A 23169-nucleotide genomic window follows, 5' to 3' on the forward strand; every position below is an offset into this window, starting at 1 on the left:
TTATTAAAAAAGAATGCTTTAAGCTACAATGTTTTTTTTTTTTTTTTTTTTTTGAAAAGTAGAGGCTTTGATCTTTGTTTTGTTGTATTGCATATTCAGATATACATACAGCAAAATATACTGTCCATAAAATTTTATCGAAAATCATCCAAATCGCTGGCAGTGGCTGGCAACTTTTTTCAAAAATGCTGGTGGGGGAAGAGTTAAAATATTAAATAAAATGTAATAAAAAAAAATCTCAGAGATACTAAAATAACGCTGCTCTGGAGTCTGCAGGTATGAGACTAGTTTGAACTTTAAAAAGATTTCCTAACCACTGATGATTACATTCCTCGAGAACAGCTCACCCAGAAGCCTCTTGTGTCCTGCAGGTGTGGCGGCAGCCTCGTCCTCGTCCTCATCCTCACCGTCCTCCAGCTCTCTGACGGCGGCGGTCATGCTAACGCTAGCCGACCCCACGGTGTCCAGCGCGTCTCAGACCTCGGGGCTGTCCGTGGAGTGCAGGTGACAGCAGCAGGACGCCGGCGGAGAGCAGCACAGAGCACTTAACCAGCACCGGCCCGCCTCGGCCTGCCCCACAGACACTGACAGACACGGCCACGGGGCGCTAACCTGACCGAACCAGAGCCACCAGACAGCAACAAGCACTATTTTATATCGACAATTGTTTCCTTCGCAAGCTAATTGCACTCAAGTGCACTTTTTTTCTGGTGGGTCGGGTTTGACAACAGGACAAAGACCAAAACCAAACCAACCCCTTCTTTTTTTCTTTTTTTTTTTGAGTGTTATGAATATTTGATCCTGTCTTTGAATATGAGTTCATCTGCAGTGTCTGAACACTGTAATTCACCTTCAGATCCACCGGTGTAGAGTCAGTCCCAGGTCAGAGGCGCTGGAGTTTAGAGACATGGGACTCACTGAGGGTCAGTGGACGCTGCAGTGCCTTACGGTTCGGGCACTCGTGAGGAATGCTGGGTAATCTGTGATCATGGGGTAGATGTGTGTTTCATAACATAGAGCCCAAAATCCCATTAAAGAGAATGTCTGGTTTTCTTTTTAATCATAACAGGAATTAAGAGTCTGTCCAGTTCATATTTCACACTAAAATTAAAAGAAAAGAAGGGGTGAATTTTTTATATATATATTTTTTTTTTTTCTCAAAGAAAACAAAGCCATAACAATAATTGATTTTATAGTAATTTTAAAATTAATTACTGCATTTTTTAATTGTGATTTTTTTTTTACAAATATAATTGTAATTATTTATTGATTTTTTTTTTTATTACTGTATTCTCATGAGAATAGAGGATTATATGCAAATAATTTCACAGTGAATGTATTTCACATTGTGATTTATATATATATATATATATATATATATAAATAAATACTATTACATTAATGTGATTTATGATAATCACTGAGAATGGAGATGATTCAACAGATTTCATTATGCTTTTTTATTGTAAAATTTTCATATATAATTTGTTAAATATATGATTTAAAAAAATACTTATTAAAGTAATGAAAATCACCACTGACAATAATAATTATATGTTTAATAAATAATTATAACTTGCACAATAAAACAAACAAAAAAAATCTTAATGATCTTAGAAATAGGTTTAATTTTTTTAAATTATGAAATGTTTTATATATATACTAATTAAATTCTATACGAGTAATTTCACAAAAACATTGTGAAATTATTTATATAAAATTCTAATTATTCACAAAGAAAATCAATCTTAATGGCCTTTGGAATGAGTTTCATTGTGCAGTTCTAATACATTGGCATTTTTATAATTTATTAAATATGCAGTTTTCTGAAACACTGTTACAGTAACAAGAATCGCCTTTGATAATTATATATAAATAATTTCTAAATTAAAATCTCAGTGGCCCAAAAATAGGTTTCATTGTGAAATGTTTTGTATGTAATTAAACAAATCATATTACAGTAATGAGAATCATCGAGAGTAATGAGAATCGTATATTATATATTTAAACTAATTTCACTATTGGAAAAAAAAAGTCCAATAGCTTTCGTTATGCAAGATAGTTTTAGTTTTAGGGTTAAATCTGACCTGGACATGTAAATGTGAATGTTAAACCCCAGTTTTTTTATGATTTCAGAAAGCCTTATGAAAGACTTCTTGATCAGTCTGTCATCTTCGGCGTTCCCCGCTCGATCCTCTGCGTTTATTCATGAGTTTGTCTCATCGACGGAGGTGAGAGCGAGTCGGGATAAGGGCTATTGAGACGGGGACGGAGAGAGTTTGCGTTCAGTATCTCTGGAGGTGAAATGTATTATGATTGTTGACAATTTGAGAATTGATGACTTTTTCTGGCAGCCAGGATTCTAAATGTATTTTACTACTGAAATCTATCCAGACCCTGTGGGGTTTTAATGGTTAATGTGGCAGTATTGAAGTGCAATGACAGATGCCGGTCTGTTCTGTATGTTAGCTTTGTGTGTTTATATCTTCCTTATTTCCATTTCCCTCCTCTTTTTCCAATGCCGTAAGTGTAGGATGCCACAGTTTGGTGGCTTGTGCCACTTGTGTGGACTGTGGGTTAAAGCAATAGTTCACCTAAAAATGAAAACGCATTTGTTGTTCCAAAACCATTTGATGATATTTTCCTGTCAAACACGAAAGTAGATGTTTGTTTTCCCTAAAACTTATAGTCCGAAAAATACGGTGTGTGTGTGTATATATTTTATTTTTATTTTTTTTGCGTGTGTATATGTAAACTTACAATTCCCAAAAATAGTCAAAATTGCAAGATGTAAAGGGAGAATTCTGAGGAAAAAAGGTCAAAAATGTGAGATGTAGACTCAAAATTCCAAGGAAAATGTTAAAATTGTGAGATGTAAATTTAGAATTCTGAGGGGGAAAAATTTAAGAATTGCAAGATTTAAACTCAGAATTCTGAGAAAAAATGTCAGAATTTGTGTGATTTAAAGTCAAAATTCCAGATTTGAACTCCAATTTTGAGGGGGAAAAATCACAAAACTGCGAGATATAAATGTGATGTAAATTTAGAATTCTAAGAAATGCGAGACCTGCACAATTTAAACTCATAATTCTAAGAAAATCGGCAGAATCGCAAGTTGCAAACTCGATTCTGAGGAAAAAGACAAAACTGTGAGACAAAACAGCAGGATTTGTAAGTTGTGAGCTTTAATCTCAGATTTCTGTCACCATTTTTATAGTTTTACTCAATGGCAGAAACAAGCTTCCATATCTATCATTAGGTTTGGAATGACATTATGGGGTGAATTATTGCCATAAAACCAAAAGAAGCTATGAGGAACATCATCCTTTCCTTTAAACACACCAGCGCTCTCATCTCTAAACCTTGGTGGTTTCATCCTGCGTGATCTGACCAGGGAAAGGGTTACGATCTCCAGAGTTTCCTTTGTACAAACTCCCTCTTGTATCATAACCTGAAGGTCTGTAGAGTTGGGCACTTGTGTATGCCTTTGTTATACATTTGTATATTAAGACGTGTGTTTTGAGTAAAGCTATTTAATATCTTGCACTGTTAATAACATGTATGTTTCTGTACAGTTTTACTGTAGTTTCTGTGTAAATTCAGAAGGTAGAAGCATGGTCATTTTCTTATCCGCTATTTTGTTTGTTCTTGCATAGAAGTTAGCTTTGATTCAGTTTTTCATACTTTGTGTATTTCCGTTAAACTGTGCTTGTACTTCTTTTTCTTTTGTTTATAATGTGGTGTTCCATGTAAACATGAGCGAGAGAGAGAGAGAGAGAGAGAGAGAGAGAAAGCTGAACGGGAAGTTCTATAATATTTATTAAGCTCATCAGAAGATGGACCGTGTGTAATTTATTGTACAAATGTAAGCAGAAAAGCCTTTGAAATAAATGCCATAGTTTGTGACCTCGAATGTCCACTTTGGTTCCTATCAAACTAAATAGAATTCTAACAAATATAAATTTTTCATGAATCACTGTAAAACTAAGCAATCATGAACACTGGAAATTTCATGGAAATTCAAACTGTTCAAATTGATATTATTAATATAAATAATAACACTAATAACTGTGAATGAAGCATTAGAAGACGCAGTAATTTTGTCATTGTTATTAGTGTTTAAAGTGAAACTTAGTGGTAAAATGCTTTTATATGCAGTTCAAGTCCATTTCAGTCGAACGAGTTTTTTAAATGACAAAATAAATCCGAAGAAAGCCTTTTTTTTTTTTTTAAGTTAACATTACACATGCACTTGCGTTCAAGGCAAATGTTTATTATAAAAGTGTGCATGCAAAATAAAAAATAAAAGGGAAAATACAAAAGCAGCTACAAAAAAATTAAAAAAGCATTCTTCACCCAAATTTAGAATATTCCGAGTAAATGTTATGTATTATTTATTTGTAATCTTTCAGGCGTCTGCAGCGAACACTCCCACACGTCATCAGAGGGGTCCTTCCATCGCTCGGTAAACACGTGTTCCCCGGGAGCGGCATCAGCAGGACGTCTCCGTTAACAGCGCCGTGATGATGGGCGGCAAACCGAGCGCGATTGCCGCGGGCGTCTGCGGCGCGCTCTTCATCGGGTACTGTATCTATTTCGACAGAAAACGACGCAGCGATCCGAACTTCAAAACCAGGCTGCGTGAACGTGAGTCATGTGACCGTCGAGAATTGTTCACTGGGTATTACCAGAACTAGATTATTACAGTCAGCTGGTGTTTAGTTTATAACACTGTGTCTTGATAATAACTAGCAGGTCAGGCACGTGCAGATAATAAACTCTATTTTGACCCCCGGTGTTTTCCGCGTATGAATGCTTCACTGAATCGGTTCGTTTGAACGATTCACCTGTGCGTCATAATCATACTTTAATGATCACAAAGCTGTTTGATCAGTCAATATGAGTGTTTAAAATAAATATAACCTGATTTTGAGTGTTGTAGATGATGGAGAATCATATTGGCTGACTTGGGGATGTATATGTGCATTAAATATATAAATATAACATAAATGAATACAGAAATCTGTAGTTTGGTTTCTTGTTTATCTTCTCTTCCTCTCTTAGGGAGGAAGAAACAGAGAGCTGCTCATAATAAATCTGGACTTGCTCAAGTAGGTCAAACATCTTATCACATTTTAGATGAATCTTTATTATTATTATGAATTTTGTCATTATTATACTTGTTCCCCTAGAGCAGGATTTTTTTTAGACACCACCGACCCCAAAATATGATGCTAAAAATGTTATAAGTACGTTTAATGTAAAAAGAAAGCTATATATTTTCATGTATAAAGGCCCACTTTACGTTATTAAAAAAATTATATAAATGTGTGTGAAATATTCTTTAGAAAATATTTGTTACAGTTTTATTTTTTGTACTTTGCTGTAATGTAAGTGATTGTTTTATTTTAATTCTTCTTTAATTTGAACCAATTTAGTTTGTTAGATCTTTTTGTTTATTATTATGAATTTATTTTTTCATTTATTTTAATCAAATTTAGTTAAGTGTTATTAAACTTAGTCAGTTTTATTGTATTAATTTTCCTTTATTAATTTTCTGATTCATTTTAATCAAATTTAGTTAGATTCTTTTTTGTTTCGATAATTTTTCATTTCAATTTTATTTTAAGAATAAGGTTAGATATTATTGTTAATAATTTATTCTTATCAGTTTGAATTCGTTTTCTGATTTTAATCAATTTAAATTTATTTGAATCGAATTTAGTTTTAGGTCTTAATGTTTATTATTTAAGCAGTTTTATTGTATTAATTTTCTCATTAATTTTTATCACATAGTAAGAATTTTTATTTCAATAATTTTTTCAATAATTATCCATTTTTATATATATATATTAGGGATGGGCGTTTTCTGCAAATATCACATTGGAATATTTGAGCTCACAAAAAATGAATATTCGAATATTCGTTTATTTAAATTAAGTTTAATGAGGCAGACGTTATTTTTCAGCAACATATATTGTTTCCGTCATTTTGAACAAGCTTACACACAATAAGCTTGAACATTACACATCGTGTTTTGTAGCTGAAAACCTTTAACAATGCGTGCAAACAAACAAAAGTACAGATTAAAAGCAAAAAAAAAAAAGTGAACCAAGAAAAAACGTAAAGCAGCCTGCAGCAATTAGGCTAATGTAGAACGTAGCCTACACCGAACTTTGAAACTTTTAAACTGTCAGCAAATCTTTTTTGCTTTTTTTCTATTGTTTTACATGTTCTTGTTAAGAAATACGGGCATGTAAACATGATCGGGGGAAAGTCGGCTCCTTAGTCCGTTAACAATAAGGCCGACCGCGGAGAAAACGCGCTCTGACGGCACAGACGTTGGTGGGACTCACAAATAACGGTGTGCTAAGCGAATAAGTTTTGTGAAGCGCTTCGTGTTTTGGTTTCACCACTGAATGGGATCCTCATCTGGAGGAATACATGGCTCCAGTAAGAACTGTTCCCACTCGTCTCGGCTGGACTCTCTGTAATCATCGCTGGAGAACTGGCTCAGCCTTTTCCGACGAGTGGGCATTGCATCCTCTTCATCGTTGGTGACGCACCACTCGCATCAAGGAAAATGTTCTGATAATGTTCAAATAAAGTTTTTTTTCTTAATTCTCTCATGTTTTCATCGAGAAACCTGAGATGTTTGTGCCGAGGGTCTAGGGCAGACGCGAGAAGAGGAGTTTTCACTGTATTCTCCAAGTTAGCGGTGTTTATTCGATGCATGAGAGATGCCGCAACAATGTTCTTGAATTCGGTCACTTTCTGTGATTCTCCACGGCATATTTGAAGTACTGTAGAAGGCCGCAGTTCTCAGGGGCCGTTCACATATCGCGTCTTTTGCGCGCTCAAGTTCGTTATTTCCAATGTAGGCGCGCTCACAATGAAAGCTTTTTCCACGCGTTTTTAGGCGCGATATGTAAACGGCCCCTTATTCATTCATTAATTATTTTTTGCTTGCATCTTCAAATATGCCATGGATAATCGCAGAAAGTGACCAATTTTTTAGCCGAATTCGAATATCATTATATATATATATATATATATATATATATATATATATATATATATATATATAAGCTAGATCTTATTTTTAATTTACTTGTTCTAATCCGTTTTCATTCATTTTCTGGTTTTAATATTTTTTTCCCTATGATTTTAATCACATTTAGTTCGTAGGATTTTTTTATTTTTTGATCTTTATTTATTTATTTTTTTTTACATTTATTTACATATTTATTTTACTCAGTTTTTCTGTAAACTAACCCACAAACTCCCTAGCACTGCATTTCAGTCCTTCTCTCTTCTCTTTATAAAGATGATGAAGTGAGATTGTCAGTCTTTATCTTTCAGCTGCCAGATCTTAAAGATGCAGCAGCCGTGCAGAAGTTTTTCCTGGATGAGATTCAGCTGGGCGAGGAGCTGCTGGCGCAGGGTGAGAAGTTTGTCTTTTCTGCATGGGTTTCTAGATCTACTCTGCCTGCCGTGAAGTGATAAATGCCCAAATGTGTTCCTCAGGAGACTATGAGAAGGGTGTTGATCACCTGACCAATGCCATCGCCGTCTGCGGCCAACCACAGCAGCTCCTTCAGGTGCTCCAGCAGACTCTGCCTCCTCACGTCTTCCAGATGCTGCTCACCAAACTACCAACCATCAGTCAGGTGAGCTCAACACACATCTCACATCCATCACCGCACTCCTTTAAACCCCCCGTGAGCTGCGTCTAGCTTCTGGGACAAGAAGGAATGCAAGAGAAAGCCAAGAACTTTCCAAAGCTACATGTCTTCACAGTGACACTCAGCTATTTCACCTCTTGAACATTGAAATGCGTGTCATTGACAACATGCTGTTAGAAGAGAACATGTCTTAAAGGAGCAGTTCACTCAAACCTGAAAATATTTACAGAAATTTAGAATTGCATCACTGTCTCACCAATGGATGTGCATGGGTGCCGTCAGAATGAGAGTCCAAACAGCTGATTAAAACATCACAATAATCCACAGCACTCCAGTCCATCAGTTAACATCGGGAGAATTACATCACTTGCTCACCAGTGGATGTGAATGGGTGCCGTCAGAATGAGTCCAAACAGCTGATACAAACATCAGAGTTGCTGTTTGGACTCTCAGTCTGACGGCACCCATTCACTTTCATTGGTGAGACAGTGATGCAATGCTACATTTCTCCAAATCTGATGAAGAAACACTCATCCTGATCTCTGTTGACCTGAGGGGGAGCTCAGATTGTCATTAAATGTTTATTTTTGGGTGAACTGCTCATTTAACTGTGATCATTATCTCTGTTCACAGCGGATCGTGAGCTCTCAGAGTCTGGAGGAAGATGACGTGGAGTGAAGCGGGACGTTTGTTTGATCCACCTTCCGATCTTCAGGTCTTTTATTCTCCGTGTTCATTCCTGTGTTGGGTTGCACAGTGATCACTGCACTCTCTGTCATAGTTCATAAAAAAAGAGGCATTATTTTTTATTCCAAACATGATTTCTTGTAACAATCACAGATCTTTGAATACAAACCAAAACATCAATTTAAGAGTTTTCATATTTTATTGATTAAGTGGATTATAAAGGTCATCAGTTCATAGGTTACAGACACTAACACAAAGCAGTTTTGGATATTTTCATCACGTTTAGTGCATAATCATTGTCATATTATCTGCAATGTAATCCAATGATTTTGTTTGTGAGTATGAAAGTGTTTAGGGCACATTTCTAATTTGTATGCACTGAACTTTGAATGATAATTTCCTTTTTTGTATCATTAAATACTTTAATCAAGAATGTCATGCTTTCTAGATTTGTAGATGTGCTTCTGAAGCTCATGATTGCAGTGCTCCTCCACTAGGAGGCAGTGCAAACACTGATTATTCTAAACTATAAACTTGAGTTTAGTCATCTGAGTTAAACAGACACGGGAGTCTATCCTGGTTTAATATCCAAATCCATTGGTCCTCACAGGCATTCAGAGCTTTTTCAAAAATGTTTATAATGTCATATTACTAAATATAGCTCACTACATTAAATATCATGTGCATATGGTTGCACATTTTCCTCAGTATTCAAATAAACTACTACATTAGCCAAAATGAGTGGTATAAATGACAAATGAACCAGAAGTAATACCAGTAGACTGTAGTTTTACAGAGAGTCACAAATGAGGAATCCGTTGCAAAGCCAATAAATTCAGTTTTAGCTTTAAAATGCAAGCAATTATTTTAAATGATTAATAACTACAATAAATACTATTATAGGGCTTATTTTAAATTAGCTTTCATTTTTATCTTTTAATTGTTTTGGTCATCTTGTCATGTGCTTATTGTATACTGTGTGTGTGTGTGTGTGTGTGTGTGTGTGTGTGTGTGTGTTTATATTTAAGTTTTAGAAATTTTAGAACTTCTGTTTAAACTTCTAATTTTCATTTAAAATTCCATCCAATATTTATATTTTATTTCAGTTTTGTTCCATTCACAATTTTTTTTATTCATTTTAATTTAAGTTAAAATGAGATAAAAATCCATAAATAAATAATGCAGTTTTTAACACAATTTTCTTTCAAATGAAAAATAGATTAAAGCAATTAAAAAAGTAATAATTTTTAATGCAAACAATTATTTAGGAAATTGTTAATAGTTGCTATTAATGCTATTATGGTATTTATTGATATAATTCGCCTTTATTTTCTTTCATTTTATGTTTTCGTTGTCTTTTTAAAAATATTTCGATTTTATAGTTTTAGCCATTTTAGTATTTCATTTAAAACTTATTTTAAGTTAGTTTGCAGCATTTATAATTAGTTTAAATTATAGTTTCATCTAATATTTAGTTTTTATTTCATTTAACAAAAACTATTTTTCTCTTTTCTTTTTCAAGTTTTCTAATGCACTTGTTATTTATAAAGTTTTCATTAAAGTGAAAAATGCATTACAGTAGTTCGTTAATAATGTCACACAAACTTGCAAAGTCTAAAACTGAAATTTGAACTTTTAAATGCTAGCAATTATTTTGTCAGTGATTAATAGTTATAGAATTGCCAAATGTTTTTTTAGTTTACCTTTCAGTAAAATGTTTTTATTAGTTTTTGTAATATTTTAATTCGGCTTAAAAATATTTTAAGTTTCTATTTGTTTATGTTTTCCATCTATATATTTTATTTTTTAATTTCAGTAGGGTATAGGTTATATGCATTTATTATTTTTTAAATACTTTTGATCACTTTTCAGTTAAATTTAGTTTAGGTTTTAATCATTTTGTTATGTCCTTTTTTATTAGTTTTTATAATATTAGAATTTTGCTTTAAAATATTTAATTCCAGTTTCTATTCGTTAAGGTTATGTTTTGTTATATGCTTTTATTTGTAAATAGTTTTCATCAAATGCAAACTTATTTTCCACCAGTCTAGAGAAATGAACTCTTCCCTTTATTTCTATTAAATGTGTTTAATTGACTATTTGTGTAATTGTTTTATTGATGAAGGTTTCGCTCTATGTAAATGACGGTAATGAATTTGACTTTGAATAATGACTTTGTTCTCAACTATTGCGTCAGTGGCGTTTGAAGCGGAAGTAGTTGTTGTAAATGAATTGATCTGCATATATATAATCACTGTATTTGTTGAAGTTTTTCGGGTTAGTGGCATCGGATCTTTGAATGTGTTTTAAGGTTTTTAGTAGCAAATGAACTGTAGATACACAATCAGAACTGTATAATTCAATTTGTCTATCAGTTATGCCTGTGAAATCTATTTTAAAAAAATATTTAAGAGTTTCCCCCCTTGTGCCTTTGTATTAAAAAGCAAAAGATAAAAACTCCAGATTTTATAGAAATTGAGTTAACCGAGATCGATTTGTGTACAAATGAATATAACAAACCAGAACTTTTACTGGATGTTTATAAATTGGACAGTGAGTTGGAGTCTGGAAGTATTTTTCCCATTCATTTTTCCCACAGTGATTTAAAACACACACACACACACACACAAACAAATGGTCATTTCACTCTTGCTGGGAGTTTGATTGACAGGCGATCTGACCAATCATAACACAGGAGTATCTACACTAGATTACCGGTGAACTTGAACTGTGTATTGACATCTTTACTCGGGTTTAAACAGCATAGCTTCTGATGGTCATTCATGTTTATTCCGTGCTATAAATAGTACTAAACATGAGGAGATGATTGGTTTATTTGCTGCTTGAAGTGTGATCTGTCACGTTACATTTAAAAGTATCGTAATAGCATTCAAGCTTAGACTTTGTTTCATATCTGAAGTAAGAAAGCACAAAACTCTTTGCGATTCTTGAATGGGAGGAGTTTGGAGTGTCTGTTTGGCCTGAATTAATAGCAGTTAATAGGATATTTTATCCATTCTTACTCGAGCCCTTATTACTTTTGTGTTGTTTTGGAGGAACATGTTCAGCTGCTGAAAGCTTCATTCACACAGCAGTGAAGCAGCAGAGAGATGCACAGGAAAGCCTTTGGAAGCTTCCCTGCTGGAAATCAAGGCCTAATTATTTTTATCCAAGTTTGCAGCTGGTTTCTTTCTTTCGTATTTTTTTTCTGTGTTTGAAAGGTGCAGTCTGGCACTCGGTGCTGCCAAGAGAGAGGAACTGGAAAATACTTCTCTATAAAAGAGAAAATAAAATCTGAATATGCAACCAGAGCCAAGAACTGTCGAAATAAAACCATAATGACAGACGGTACGTTTTCCATGAACTCATGCACTCATACCAAAACTGCTCCCTTGTGAACTTTTATAAGACGGGGAAAGCGTGAGGGAAGCGGCTGAGGTTTCATCTGGGATTTAAAGGGACAGTGCACACAAAATGAAAATTGTGTCATTGATTTACCCTCAGTTTTTTATATAAATTAAAAAGCTAGCCTAAATTAAAAGCAGTGTAACAAATATTAAGATGTGAAATTTGAATACAGTTTTACAACATTTGTTTTTATTTTTAAAATGTTTTTGAAAAAGGTGTCTTCTGTACCAAGGCTGCATGTAATTAGAAATACAGTAAAACAGTCATAATTATTTTTGTTTTTTACATTTTAAAATAATGTTTCTATTTCTATTCTATTTTTGTTAAGTTTCTTTTTTTCTGTTATAGGGCCCTTTGAAATTATTTAATTTTTTTCCCCAAAATAATTACCCACACCCTGCAAATATCTGGAATTAATTTAATAGTTAACTAATTTAAGTAATCAAAACAAAACAAATAACATTTTTATGAAATTTATGCCCTATGAAATAATTATTTTTTATAATTGTTTTTTAGTTCCCAAATTACATATGGTTTAATTACATTTTAATAATCAAAAATGTCTAATCACAATGAAAAAAAGCAAATGTAATCAAATTAAAATTATACAATTCCTTATTAAATGTATTTGGCAAACAAAGTACTGTATTAATTTCTTTAGACAAAAAAAACCTCACTGACCTCAACAGTAAGTTAATAAGTCGATTAAAGAGCGTGAAGCTGGTTTGTGGTGTTGCAGTCAATGGAGAAGGCTTTGTTCTTGTACAAAGCTACTGGCGCTGGAAAATAATGCAATGTCAGCATCGTTCAAATGCATTTGCTGGTTGCTTTTGGTAATGAAGTGGTGCAGGCATGACATCAGAACCTTGAAAACTAATTTGGCTATTTGGTTTTCAGTTTATGATAAGGCTTGTGGTACCACACAGAAACTGCAAACACCCATACTGAAAAACATGAATTTTGAACCACCCAAGTTTATTTTTGAAACATATCTTTCTAATAAGTAACTAAATAAGACAGTTTGTGGTTTGAGGGTATGACTTTAGACCAAAGAAAAACAGCTGGTGATTGTATGAATGTGATTCTGTAATAGTTTCAACAGGGGGCACTGTTGCTCCAGCTTCTTTGATAACCTCCTTGGCTCTCTAGTCATCATGGTGTTGACTAGTTTATCACCAGAACCCGTAAACTGACATGATTAAAGGAGTTCTCTGACAAATGACCGTGTCATTATTTTATTAGTTTAAGCAACTCGAGAAATGTACTTTGTGTGTGCATTGCAGTAGCATGCATTGAATAATTGAAGATTTAATTTTCTGCATGTGAATAATTAATTTTATTTTTTTTTGCATGCATGCATTGTGAAAATATAGCTTATACCTATATGCATGTGCCTTGATCGCAATGCATGCATTTCAAAACCATGCATTGCTTTATGCTGTCGTTCAGCCCTCAATGCCAACTGTGTCTACGTGCCAGTGGGAGAAAGCGAGAGAGAGAGAGCACATTCAGCCTGAAATGGATCATGGTGCAAGCGAGGAGAAAGCTGTGCACTGTTATGCCAGCAGGCGCTGAGGAAATGTAAACCGTGTCGCAGTTGTGCTGAAAATAATGGTTGTGTGTTGCAGGGGCAGAGTTGGGGGATTTTAATTACCAGACCAGTCTTAAGCCCTGTGTCATGTGTTGCGATAAATAAAGAGGGAGGAGGGGGAAAAAATCCTTGGCACTTCCTAAAAATAAAGAGAGGTGTACGTGCTTGGAGTCCTAAGAGCTGTGTCCCCTGATCCAACACGACAATTCATTGTAAGGATCAAATCACCTCACGTTTGACTGTTGTGTGCACTGGATTTAGACAAAATCAGGTCTTTTCCACAGTTTTAGGGAAATATGCAGTATTCCATACAATAGATGTTAAATGGATCTGAAACTACTGCATTCTTGTTCAAAATATTTAAAGGAACAGTTCACCCAAATGTTTAATTTGTGGTTATGTTTACCTTCATTTTCATTTATGCATTTTACATGTATGCTTTTAGCAGACACGTTTATCCAAAGTGACTCGCAAAAGAGTGAAATTTAAGTCATTGTTCACTGAGGATCTTCTCCAGATCAAATATTGCATTAATGTCATGTAAATGGATTTTTTTTTTCTTCATTTAAAAATTATTCAAATTGTATTTATGTATCTTTAAACCATTATTATTATTATTATTTTACCCCATTTTTAAGCCCCTGATCCATGCAGCAAGCATGAACTTCGGTTTAAAGAGCACTACTCAGTTCAGCTCAGCTTGGTGCCACATGCTTTAAAGGTCAGGGTAAACGCAGAGTCGTGTTTCGGAAACCTTCATGACATGCTGATTGGTTGAAAGAGTATCTGAGGTAAACATGCACACATTTGCAATGTCTCCTGCCTGGATTGGCGCTACAGGAATGCCATTCACCACTTTAAATCGGACTGTAGGGGCTCCTCAAAATCATCTCGCTGCATTGTTGATGCTTATCCACCCCGACAGATCATTACACAGCTGTGTCTGAAAGTGCAGCGCGGAAGATTAAACGACTGCTCCACACAGGGACGAGGCCTTGAGCAAAAACATTAAAGGAGTAGATGTTTTTCTTCCTCCGTAAAGATTATATAAAACTCAAGCTCGGTTCTCTGTCAACACTTGTCAGTTTTATCTGACGCATCTTGGCAGGAACTCCCAGAGAAACCCTATTCTTTTCCCTTCCTTTCTGTCGTTACGTTTCGGCGCAGAAGAGATAAACAACAGGTTAAATAAAACTGGTTTTCATTTTAACCATCTTCCAGTCTCGCAGCGAAGCACGAGCTTTCGTTTGAAATCCCAAGACGGGCCTTGTTGTTTTGCATACTGTAGCCGCTGCATTGACTTGGAACAAATCCTTGCCCTCAAGAGACATGTCAGGAGGCATTAATGGAGAGGGAGGGACTCCCCGTTATCCCATCGTCACGGCCCAGCCATTCTGTATTTTTATCCCAACTGAGGGAACTGAGGCCCAAGCTGAGCTCCTGTTTCCTCGTGCCCTGATTCTCTGAGACACGCTGTGAGGGGAACATGTAAATAATGCATCAGGGGAACTGAAGACAGCGCTGTGGCGGCCATGATGAGGCGTTCAGCCAACACGCTAGACAGAAGAGATGATGGAGAACAAATCACTATCACTAGTAGAACATATGCTCCAAAGGCACACCAAGAACAATAATGTTATGTTAGCATTCTAGTTATTAGAAGCGCATTCTGTTGATAAGTCACCAATCCTTGCACACTTTAAAGTCATCTGGATTCTGATTGGCAATGTTTTTATCTTTCGTGTACGTGCTTGGAGTGCTAAGAGCCTCACGTTTGACTGTTGTGTGCACTGGATTTAGACAAAATCAGGACTTTTCCATAGTTTTAGGGAAATATGCAGTATTCCATACAATAGATATTTAAATATTTAGAAAATATTTAAAGGAACATTTCACCCAAATGTTTATCTTGTGATTATGTTTACCTTCAGAAACTTGGCATCAATGTGACAAACCGAGTGAAATTTAAGTCATTATTCACTGAGGATCTTCTCCAGATTTTTTGACTTTCATCAGCTAGAAAACTTTGTTCTAGAAGCGAATCCAAAGATAACATGTTTTTTTTTTAATGTTATGGTTGTGGTTCTAGTTATTGTTTTTGTTGTTAACTGGCTTTACGACTTGAGCTACTAAGAAACCACCTAGCAACTACATGTGTCTAGTTCCTAATGTTTGTTTATTTGAGCTTTTCCATTGGGCCGGCCGGCTGTAAGATGACCGAAATCCAAAAACTCTTTGAATTTGTTTCTGGGAATATGATTTGAGTCATTTTTCCTTCTCAAAGCAGCTGAAGGATAAAGCTGGCGTCAACAATGAGGTCGGTCTTCCCTCGCAGGATGAGAGCGTGTGATAGTTAGCTCTGTGTAGTTTCAGATTGCTGCTGTTGGAGTCGATTGATCAGAGAGACACACAACACTGCTGAACGCATGAATGGATGATCTGTTGGCGCATGAATGCAGTGCTTTGTGGAGAGCATCCAATCCCACTCAGCGCTAGCTGGCCATTGTTGGGTTGTTGGTCAATGCATACATGCACGTTAACCCATTATGCAATTATTTTGAAAAATGGCCACATTTTGATTTGTATTTTATGCATTTGATCTCTGAATCAAGATGGCAGAAAAAACTGAACCCCAAAGTCTTTTCCGAAACCTAGTGAGCTGCTTACCAAGACAGCATTTTAAAACTTAAGTGCATGAAAGCTGTTCCCAAAGGAAGGAAAAAATGGCTTCCTTTTAAGCACTGAAGCCCGTCTCAAGTGTCTTGCATGAAAAGCCATTTGCAGGTCAGATTGAAACTGAAAATGGATGCCACCCTCATGCTTCACCTTCAGAATTAGATGCTTTTGTGTGTGCGGCGTTTAAGTTGTTAGACACAGCTCTTTCCTCTTTCATATATTTGTGTTTGAGGACAGAAATAGGAATGTGTCCTTTATGAAAAAAAGAAGCATTTAATTGTATTGAATGCACTATTGCAGTGTACTTCATATCTTTGTTTGCAGATATTAATGAAATAAACTGTTTAAATAAGTGTACTCCGTTACACTCATTACACTTTCTTAACACACCTTTAAAAAGTGCATTTTGCAATGTCAAATTAAAAGCTCATCCTTTTGTCATGCTTTTAAAGAATACTTAATTTGCTGATGACTAAAAAGCACATGTATAGTACCTGATTTATGTTAAACTGTAGTGTGCTTACTATTACGTTTACTATTACGTTTACTATATATTTACTATATATTTACTATTATATTTTAAGTGTACTAAATCTCGACTTTGTATTTACAAATACACTTCTGTTTAAGTACACTTAATCACATTCCAAAGACAAAGAAGTAATTATGAAATTACATGTAAAGGTGTATGGTTGAATTTAAGAGTGTATAAAGAATATTTGAAGAGTGCTTTTTGACCCACTTAAGTTGCACTTAAGTAAAAACTGTGAACTCCAACCAGTGCGTTTTATATCATTTTAATACACTTTCATTCAATTGCAAAATCATGCAATTAAGTCTGAGAACTTCAGTTTGCACTTAAGTATATTATATGCACAATAAATACATTTTAAAAGTATGCGAAAATGTATACCTTGTGAAAAAAGAAGTGTGCTTAAATGTATTAAATGTGCACTTGTAGTGTTTCAAATCTTAAAAGTATATTTAAAAAAACAGTACTCGTAGATGAAATACAAGGTCACTTAAGTGTACTTAGAGTACACTTCATTTTTTAATAATCATTCGTTCTGCTTTAAAGTATGCTTATTTTGATGTGTTTATTAACAAACTAAAGCATATGTTAAGTGATTCTAGTTTTTTATTTGTTATTCAATACTGCATTTACCAATGCATTTTAAATTGTATCTGTATGTGAATTTTAACCATATACTGTATGTAAATGCACTTTAGCCATATTTCAAGGAAAATAGACTTATGAATTTACATGTTCTTAAGTCACCTAAAACACTCTTAAGTTCAACTTATTGCATTTAATTTGAATTTAAACTATAATACATTTTCATTTAATCACAAATAACATGCAGTTAAGTGTCAGAGAACACTACATTCACATTCAGCACATATATTTAAAAAAATACGATTTAAATAATAAACACTTAAAAACTAAGTGTGCTAAAGTGTACCTTTGTTTCACAAGGGATTTAATCTTTGATGCATTTTGAACGATTGTTTCCATACTGAAGGGTCATAGCCCTATAAATACAGAAAAAGCCAGACCGTTTGTCGACAAATGCACAGATCTGTTCATCTCTCCCACACACTTCCAAAGCTGCGTGGAAGTCACATGCTTTGCTCCGTGCATATCTGCTTTATTCAGAGAGATCAAGGGATGGATCTCGCAGCGGTGGCCCACACTTTGACCTCAAGGATGCTTGAGTACATCTGACTGTTACTGAGAAAGTCTTTTGTACATTTGACCTTTCAACAGCTGCGGCCACTTCACATTACGGCATTGATGTTTCTCTAGCTGTGTGTCCTTTATTAAGAGCCTTGAATGTTAAAGGAAGAATGAACATTTTTTCTCACCCTTTGGCCATCCAACATGCAGATGAGTTTTTCTTCATAAAAACAGATTTGTAGAAATGTCGCATTGCATCAGTGTCTCAGCAGTGAATGGGTGCCGTCAGAATGAGAGTCCAGACAGCTGATAAAGACATCGCAATAATCCACAATTGCATTGCATTAAAAGACCAGTTTACCTTGTGTTTCTGTGGTGTTGCAGAAGCATATTAAATCAAACAAGAAAAAAAATGTTGTACATCAATATACCTTTGATATATTTCTCTTTGGGCCGGGGGACAGCAGGCAGCTTTCCAAACAGAGACACACAAAAATAAATAAGCACATAAAATCGGTTAGAGCTGGAGGGTTGATTTTATTTCAAGGTCATAAACTTGTTTTCAGCATGAACATTTTGACTTAAAATGTGCAATCTGTACGTTTTGGTTTGACTCTCTAAAGCTCAGATTTGTAATCTCGAAAATGAACATAGTTCAAAAATAGTAATTTTCTAAAGGCTTTACTTCTGCAAATCCAACCTCAGCTTCACAGTCAGTTTTTCTTTTTCTTTCATTCTTAATACGAAGCTGAAATTGTTTGAGAGTTTTTCGGAAGTGAGACCATGTTGGTGAAGAAAGCGAAGTTTGTCTGTACAGCTGAGTGTGTCTGTAAAATGTTTTTATGGTATTTACAGTGGCTCTGTTCCTAAACTTAGTGCTGTGTGCTGTTAACATAAGCAGCTCCCTTCTGAGGCGGCATCCTCGTAAGTGACCGATATAAAACCTTTTACGTACACATTAACTCTTAAAGAGAGAGTTCAGTCAAAAATTAAAATTGTCATCACGTACGTTTCTGACACTAGTCTAACTTCGCAGAATTTTACAAAAGTGCTTATCTTTGTCCGAAATGACCCAAAAGTGAAACATTTTTTTTTATTGGTTATATCTCTTAAAAAATAGTTGTTAACAACCTTGAAGAAATAAAAATTGTGTATTTTGTGGGTTTAGAATTATAAATCCCTGAAGTAAAATCTAATCAGTTTTTAGATTGTATGTATGTATATATATATATATATATATCTTCCAGGTCAGAACAGACCCTGAATGTGTTTTGAGGCTTGAAATGCCTACTTGGGCGTTGCAGTAGGTTTTGGGACGGAGCCATTTACAGTACACCATTATTTCATGAATTATTCAATCTTTTTCTAAAATGAAATGCATTATATTTGCAACAAATTCACCTGCTCAGCCAGTGTTTCTGTTCTGGGTTCATTCAGCCCATCACTGAAAGCTAAATGTATGGAATTATCAACAGCATCTCAATTATTGCATGCATATTCCTCTAAGTGGACCATTATAGAGAGAAAGGAGAGCAATATGGGTTTGAGTTACAGATTTGCACTAATCTGATGTACAGAAACTGACCTGCACAAATTGGGTTAAAACGGACCTGTTTGGAGATCCGCTCTCGCTGTTGCAACAGGATACACGTGTCTGAAAAGTAGACCTGGCAATGCACTCTTCAGCTTCCTGCCGAACACTGTGGTGCTCTTATGAGCAATCAAATTGAACCAAAGACAACTTTAGTTTCGTGAAGGAAGTGGCTGAACTTTGCAGGGAGGCAACTCAATTGCTATCGATCTAAACTGGTTTGTCTGAAGGATTTCGTCCATCAGAGTGTCTTGTTAGGCGTAGAGGCCGGGGAAGGAAAGCGATGATGTCATTTCCTTTGAGATGAGGCCTGTCGGATGACATCATCTGTTGTTTCTGAGTTCCTAATGGCTGGGGTTTTCGACTGCATTACATAAAAAATCAACCTCATGAGGACATTTACTGTGTCTTTTAACTTCATAATGAACCTTATGGCCATTTTGAACCTCAAATGATTAACCAGTGATGAAAAAATGAAGGCTAAAGAAATTTAAGTTTGTAATTTTGTGATTAGTCTATTTTAGTTTTTGGTTCTTTTTAAATATTTAGCTGTTTAGCTTTAATAATTAATATTAAAATATTAATAGTAAATATTAAAGTCAATATGAATAATAATTGAATAAGTGAAATACTATTATTTCAGTTTAGCTTCAGTAATTTTAGTACTTCAGTTTAAACATTTTTTTTTTCATTTAGTTGCCAAGTCAACATTTCTAATGTTCTAATAATAATATTTTCATAAAATGTTATTTTATTTTATTTCAGATTTATTTCAACTGACATATTTTTAAATGAGTCAAAAAAAGTTTTTTTATAATTTAACTAAATCAAAATATTTTAAACTTAAAAAAAAATTCTAAAATAACACTGATTCTCATTAGACTTCCTTTACTGTAACACAATTTTATTTTTACTGTATTGCAATAAACCACTTTAAAAGTTGCTGTATTTTTAAAAAAATTCTAATCTGTAGAATCTGTAGAAGGCAGTACAACAGTGTATGCACAGTATATGCAATGCAATAATTTGGAAATTTAGAAAATATACTTAATGAAAATAATTAGCAAGCATTTATTTATTTATTATACTTCGGTTCCTGCTAATTTCTTTCATTTGATTTTCAGATGAAATACGAGTCAGACATGTTACTGAATTGGACAGGTTTGCTGAGATTTCCTCAGGTGTGCAGGTGTTGAATGTAAGATCACACAGACACACTCAGATCCCATGAGGATCTTCGTCAGAGCATGTGTGAGTTCAGTTCAGTACTTTAGCGTCCAGCTCCGGTCAAATACTCCACATACTTCATTTCTTAACTCTTCAGCTTGAGTCTCTCTTGGGTTCTGGGGCCTGTAATGATTACATTAGATGAGTCTGACAGATAGTCTAGGCCAGTCGACACTCCCTGAGTGAAGGTGGGCTTCGAGATATGAATAATTGATGTTGAAGTAGAAGCAGGAAGACGTGGGCTGAAAGCAGAGTCGACTCTTGAACACACAATGACCGAGCCATCCACATTACTCATGTGTCTCAGCATTTAGTGTTGAAGTGTTTATCACTGCTGTCTTTAGGGAGTCTAAAGCTAATCACCCCCTCGTTCTAAAAGAAATTATTTATAGTTTTGTTTTTAGGCCAGAAACATGAATACAAATGCATTTGCAAGCAGATTGTAATGTGCATGCTTGCAATAGTTTCCTTTGGATATCTGATCCATTACACAAAATGATCAAAATCTTATACAGATCTCTTCGTGAAATAAGGCCATTTAGTTTGTCTACAGTGTTTTTGAGAACGCGTTATAAAAACGTAATGTTCTTGATAATATTAGTTAACATTAACAACACTGACATGAATGTTGCATTTTATTTTTACTATATTGCAATAAACATTATGGCTTTAATCTGGATTGTGTACATGTTTCGAAGTGCAATGACTCAACCGAGCATTCAAAATAAATCTAGTGTTGCTAGATTTGTTGCTAGAAAACAAAGTTGCTAAACTTTGTTTTCACATACTTAACAGCTTTAACTCTTTAGCACATGTACATTATAATTAACTCAAATGATATATAGGGAATTTTAATAATTAATCAGGAATATGATTAATATATATATATATATATATATATATATATATCTATATATATATATATATATATATATATATATATATATATATATATATATCTATATATCTCATATGACAGTTACATTCAAATTATTGAAGATGAAAAATAGGTCAATTGTATATATCAATAACTCATTACAAGGCACTGTAATTTACTCATTAATATGTCAATATTCCATTCTTCATATCAATTATAGTGATATCTCTTACTGTAAATTACCGCAAATCAAACAGTGGTTTGTCCAGCAAACGGCCGTAAGATTAACTTATCAACTTTCAATAAAGTTATCACTTCTTATAATTCAAGGAAAAATATTCTCTGGCCATGAAAACATTATCCTATCATTATGAAATTTCGGTTACTAAAAAGTAAAGAGCTTGTAGCTAAAGATCAGACATTTCATTGACTCGTGATGTGAGCATTTCAGACAGAGGCAATCATTAATATATATTGGTTTTTAATAATTGTGAACTAATAATACATCAAACTACAAATCACACAGAGTAAATACGCGTACGACAATACAGACAGTAAACTTTGTACAAGACATCACGGAATCCAAATGAGGGAGAGAGAGAGGATGAGAGAGAGAGAGAGAGAGGATGAGTGAGAGAGGATGAGAGAGAGAGGATGAGAGAGAGAGGATGAGAGAGAGAGAGAGAGAGAGAGGTGAGAGATTAGGCGTGATCACAGAATTACGAGCTCAGTTATGCAAACTCACAGACAGTAACCCTTGAAAGACAACAACGAATCAAATCACCTTGAAAAGGTAATAGACAAACTTTAAGCAGCATTTAAATCTCCATAGAGAATGATACTTGCATGTGGTCACTTTGTGACTCGCCAGACCAGCGTGCGTGTGAGTGTGGTCTTTTGTAGCTAGGCGTGTTCTTTCGTGTCTTCCGGGGCTGCTGCGGAATCATGCGATATTTGAAAGGTCCAACAAATGTAATGATTCAGAATTCGTCTTCCTCGTGTAGAGAGGAACTTAGTAAGTTAAAGAAATGAAAACAACGGGGATGAAAGCTCCTGAAGGAGCCATGAGAACAGCTGTTCTCTCAGCCGCCGTGCTGAGAGGGACCAGACGGGGACAAGAGAGCGAAGAAGAGCAAGAGCCGACAAGACGGGGAGGAACTTCCTGGGTCAGTTCTACTTATGGAGTGACTGGTTCACGCCTCTGTTTGCGCGAACAACCAATGAACGTCCGCGATCTGAAGTGGGAAAAAGTTCCTTTGTCTCTGGGGAAACACCCACATAAGTTATGGCTTATCAGATTTCAGCAGTGATATTCTAGCAAGTTCGTAATTCCAGATTAATACATTTTACAAACCTTTCCTATAGGTGGATAGTTCGGTCACAACATGACAATTCCACAGATACCAAAAATGACATATATAACTGATAGAAACACAACGTTACATTCATATGCAGAATTACACACATTTAAAGTTTGATTAACACACGATAAAGGGGGTTACAACTCATGATTCTATTTGAGAACATTAAAATTAGGAGAAACATTTCCAATTTACAAGTCAGCAATTTATAATCCTCGCATAACAGGATTAACCATTTTATGCAACACACAAACCTATTCAAAATACATATTATTAAGGACTTACATAAAGAGCATAAAGAAAGGTTTGTGTGTGTGTGTGTGTGTGCTTATGTGTGTGTGTGCTTATGTGTGTGTGTGTGTGTGTGTGTGTGTGTGCTGTGGAATGT

General features: G+C 34.8%; 2 protein-coding genes and 1 non-coding gene across 3 annotated transcripts in view; all 3 read left to right on the forward strand.

Moving 5' to 3' along the window:
- LOC132110384 (AT-rich interactive domain-containing protein 4B-like) overlaps nucleotides 1–2677 on the forward strand; it is a 92762-nt gene extending 90085 nt beyond the window's left edge. The window contains exons 24-25 of the mRNA XM_059516944.1: nucleotides 372–975; nucleotides 2137–2677. Of these exons, the coding sequence (XP_059372927.1) occupies nucleotides 372–508 (137 nt within the window). The 3' untranslated portion in view covers nucleotides 509–975; nucleotides 2137–2677. The remainder of the gene's footprint in view (nucleotides 1–371; nucleotides 976–2136) is intronic.
- Nucleotides 2678–4437: 1760 nt separating this feature from the next.
- LOC132110385 (mitochondrial import receptor subunit TOM20 homolog) lies at nucleotides 4438–8805 on the forward strand. Its single transcript, XM_059516945.1, has 5 exons — nucleotides 4438–4647; nucleotides 5065–5111; nucleotides 7363–7444; nucleotides 7528–7670; nucleotides 8319–8805. Exons 1-5 carry the CDS (start codon nucleotides 4524–4526, stop codon nucleotides 8361–8363), a joined length of 441 nt encoding a protein of 146 aa, XP_059372928.1. The 5' UTR covers nucleotides 4438–4523; the 3' UTR covers nucleotides 8364–8805.
- On the forward strand, nucleotides 7701–7832 carry LOC132111242 (small nucleolar RNA SNORA14). Its single transcript, XR_009424775.1, has one exon. It is a non-coding gene; the product is annotated as a small nucleolar RNA SNORA14 (small nucleolar RNA).
- Nucleotides 8806–23169: the final 14364 nt, after the last annotated feature.

Source organism: Carassius carassius, chromosome 30, assembly GCF_963082965.1.
Source record: "Carassius carassius chromosome 30, fCarCar2.1, whole genome shotgun sequence".
Taxonomy (NCBI): Eukaryota; Metazoa; Chordata; class Actinopteri; order Cypriniformes; family Cyprinidae; genus Carassius; species Carassius carassius.

Bases quoted from the DNA above. Each gene is read 5' to 3' on its own strand.
- LOC132110385 (XM_059516945.1), top strand. From the start codon at position 4,524: ATGATGGGCGGCAAACCGAGCGCGATTGCCGCGGGCGTCTGCGGCGCG. The intron at 4,648-5,064 runs GTGAGTCATGTG...TTCCTCTCTTAG, and splicing joins CAAAACCAGGCTGCGTGAAC to GGAGGAAGAAACAGAGAGCT. The intron at 7,445-7,527 runs GTGAGAAGTTTG...TGTGTTCCTCAG, and splicing joins CGAGGAGCTGCTGGCGCAGG to GAGACTATGAGAAGGGTGTT.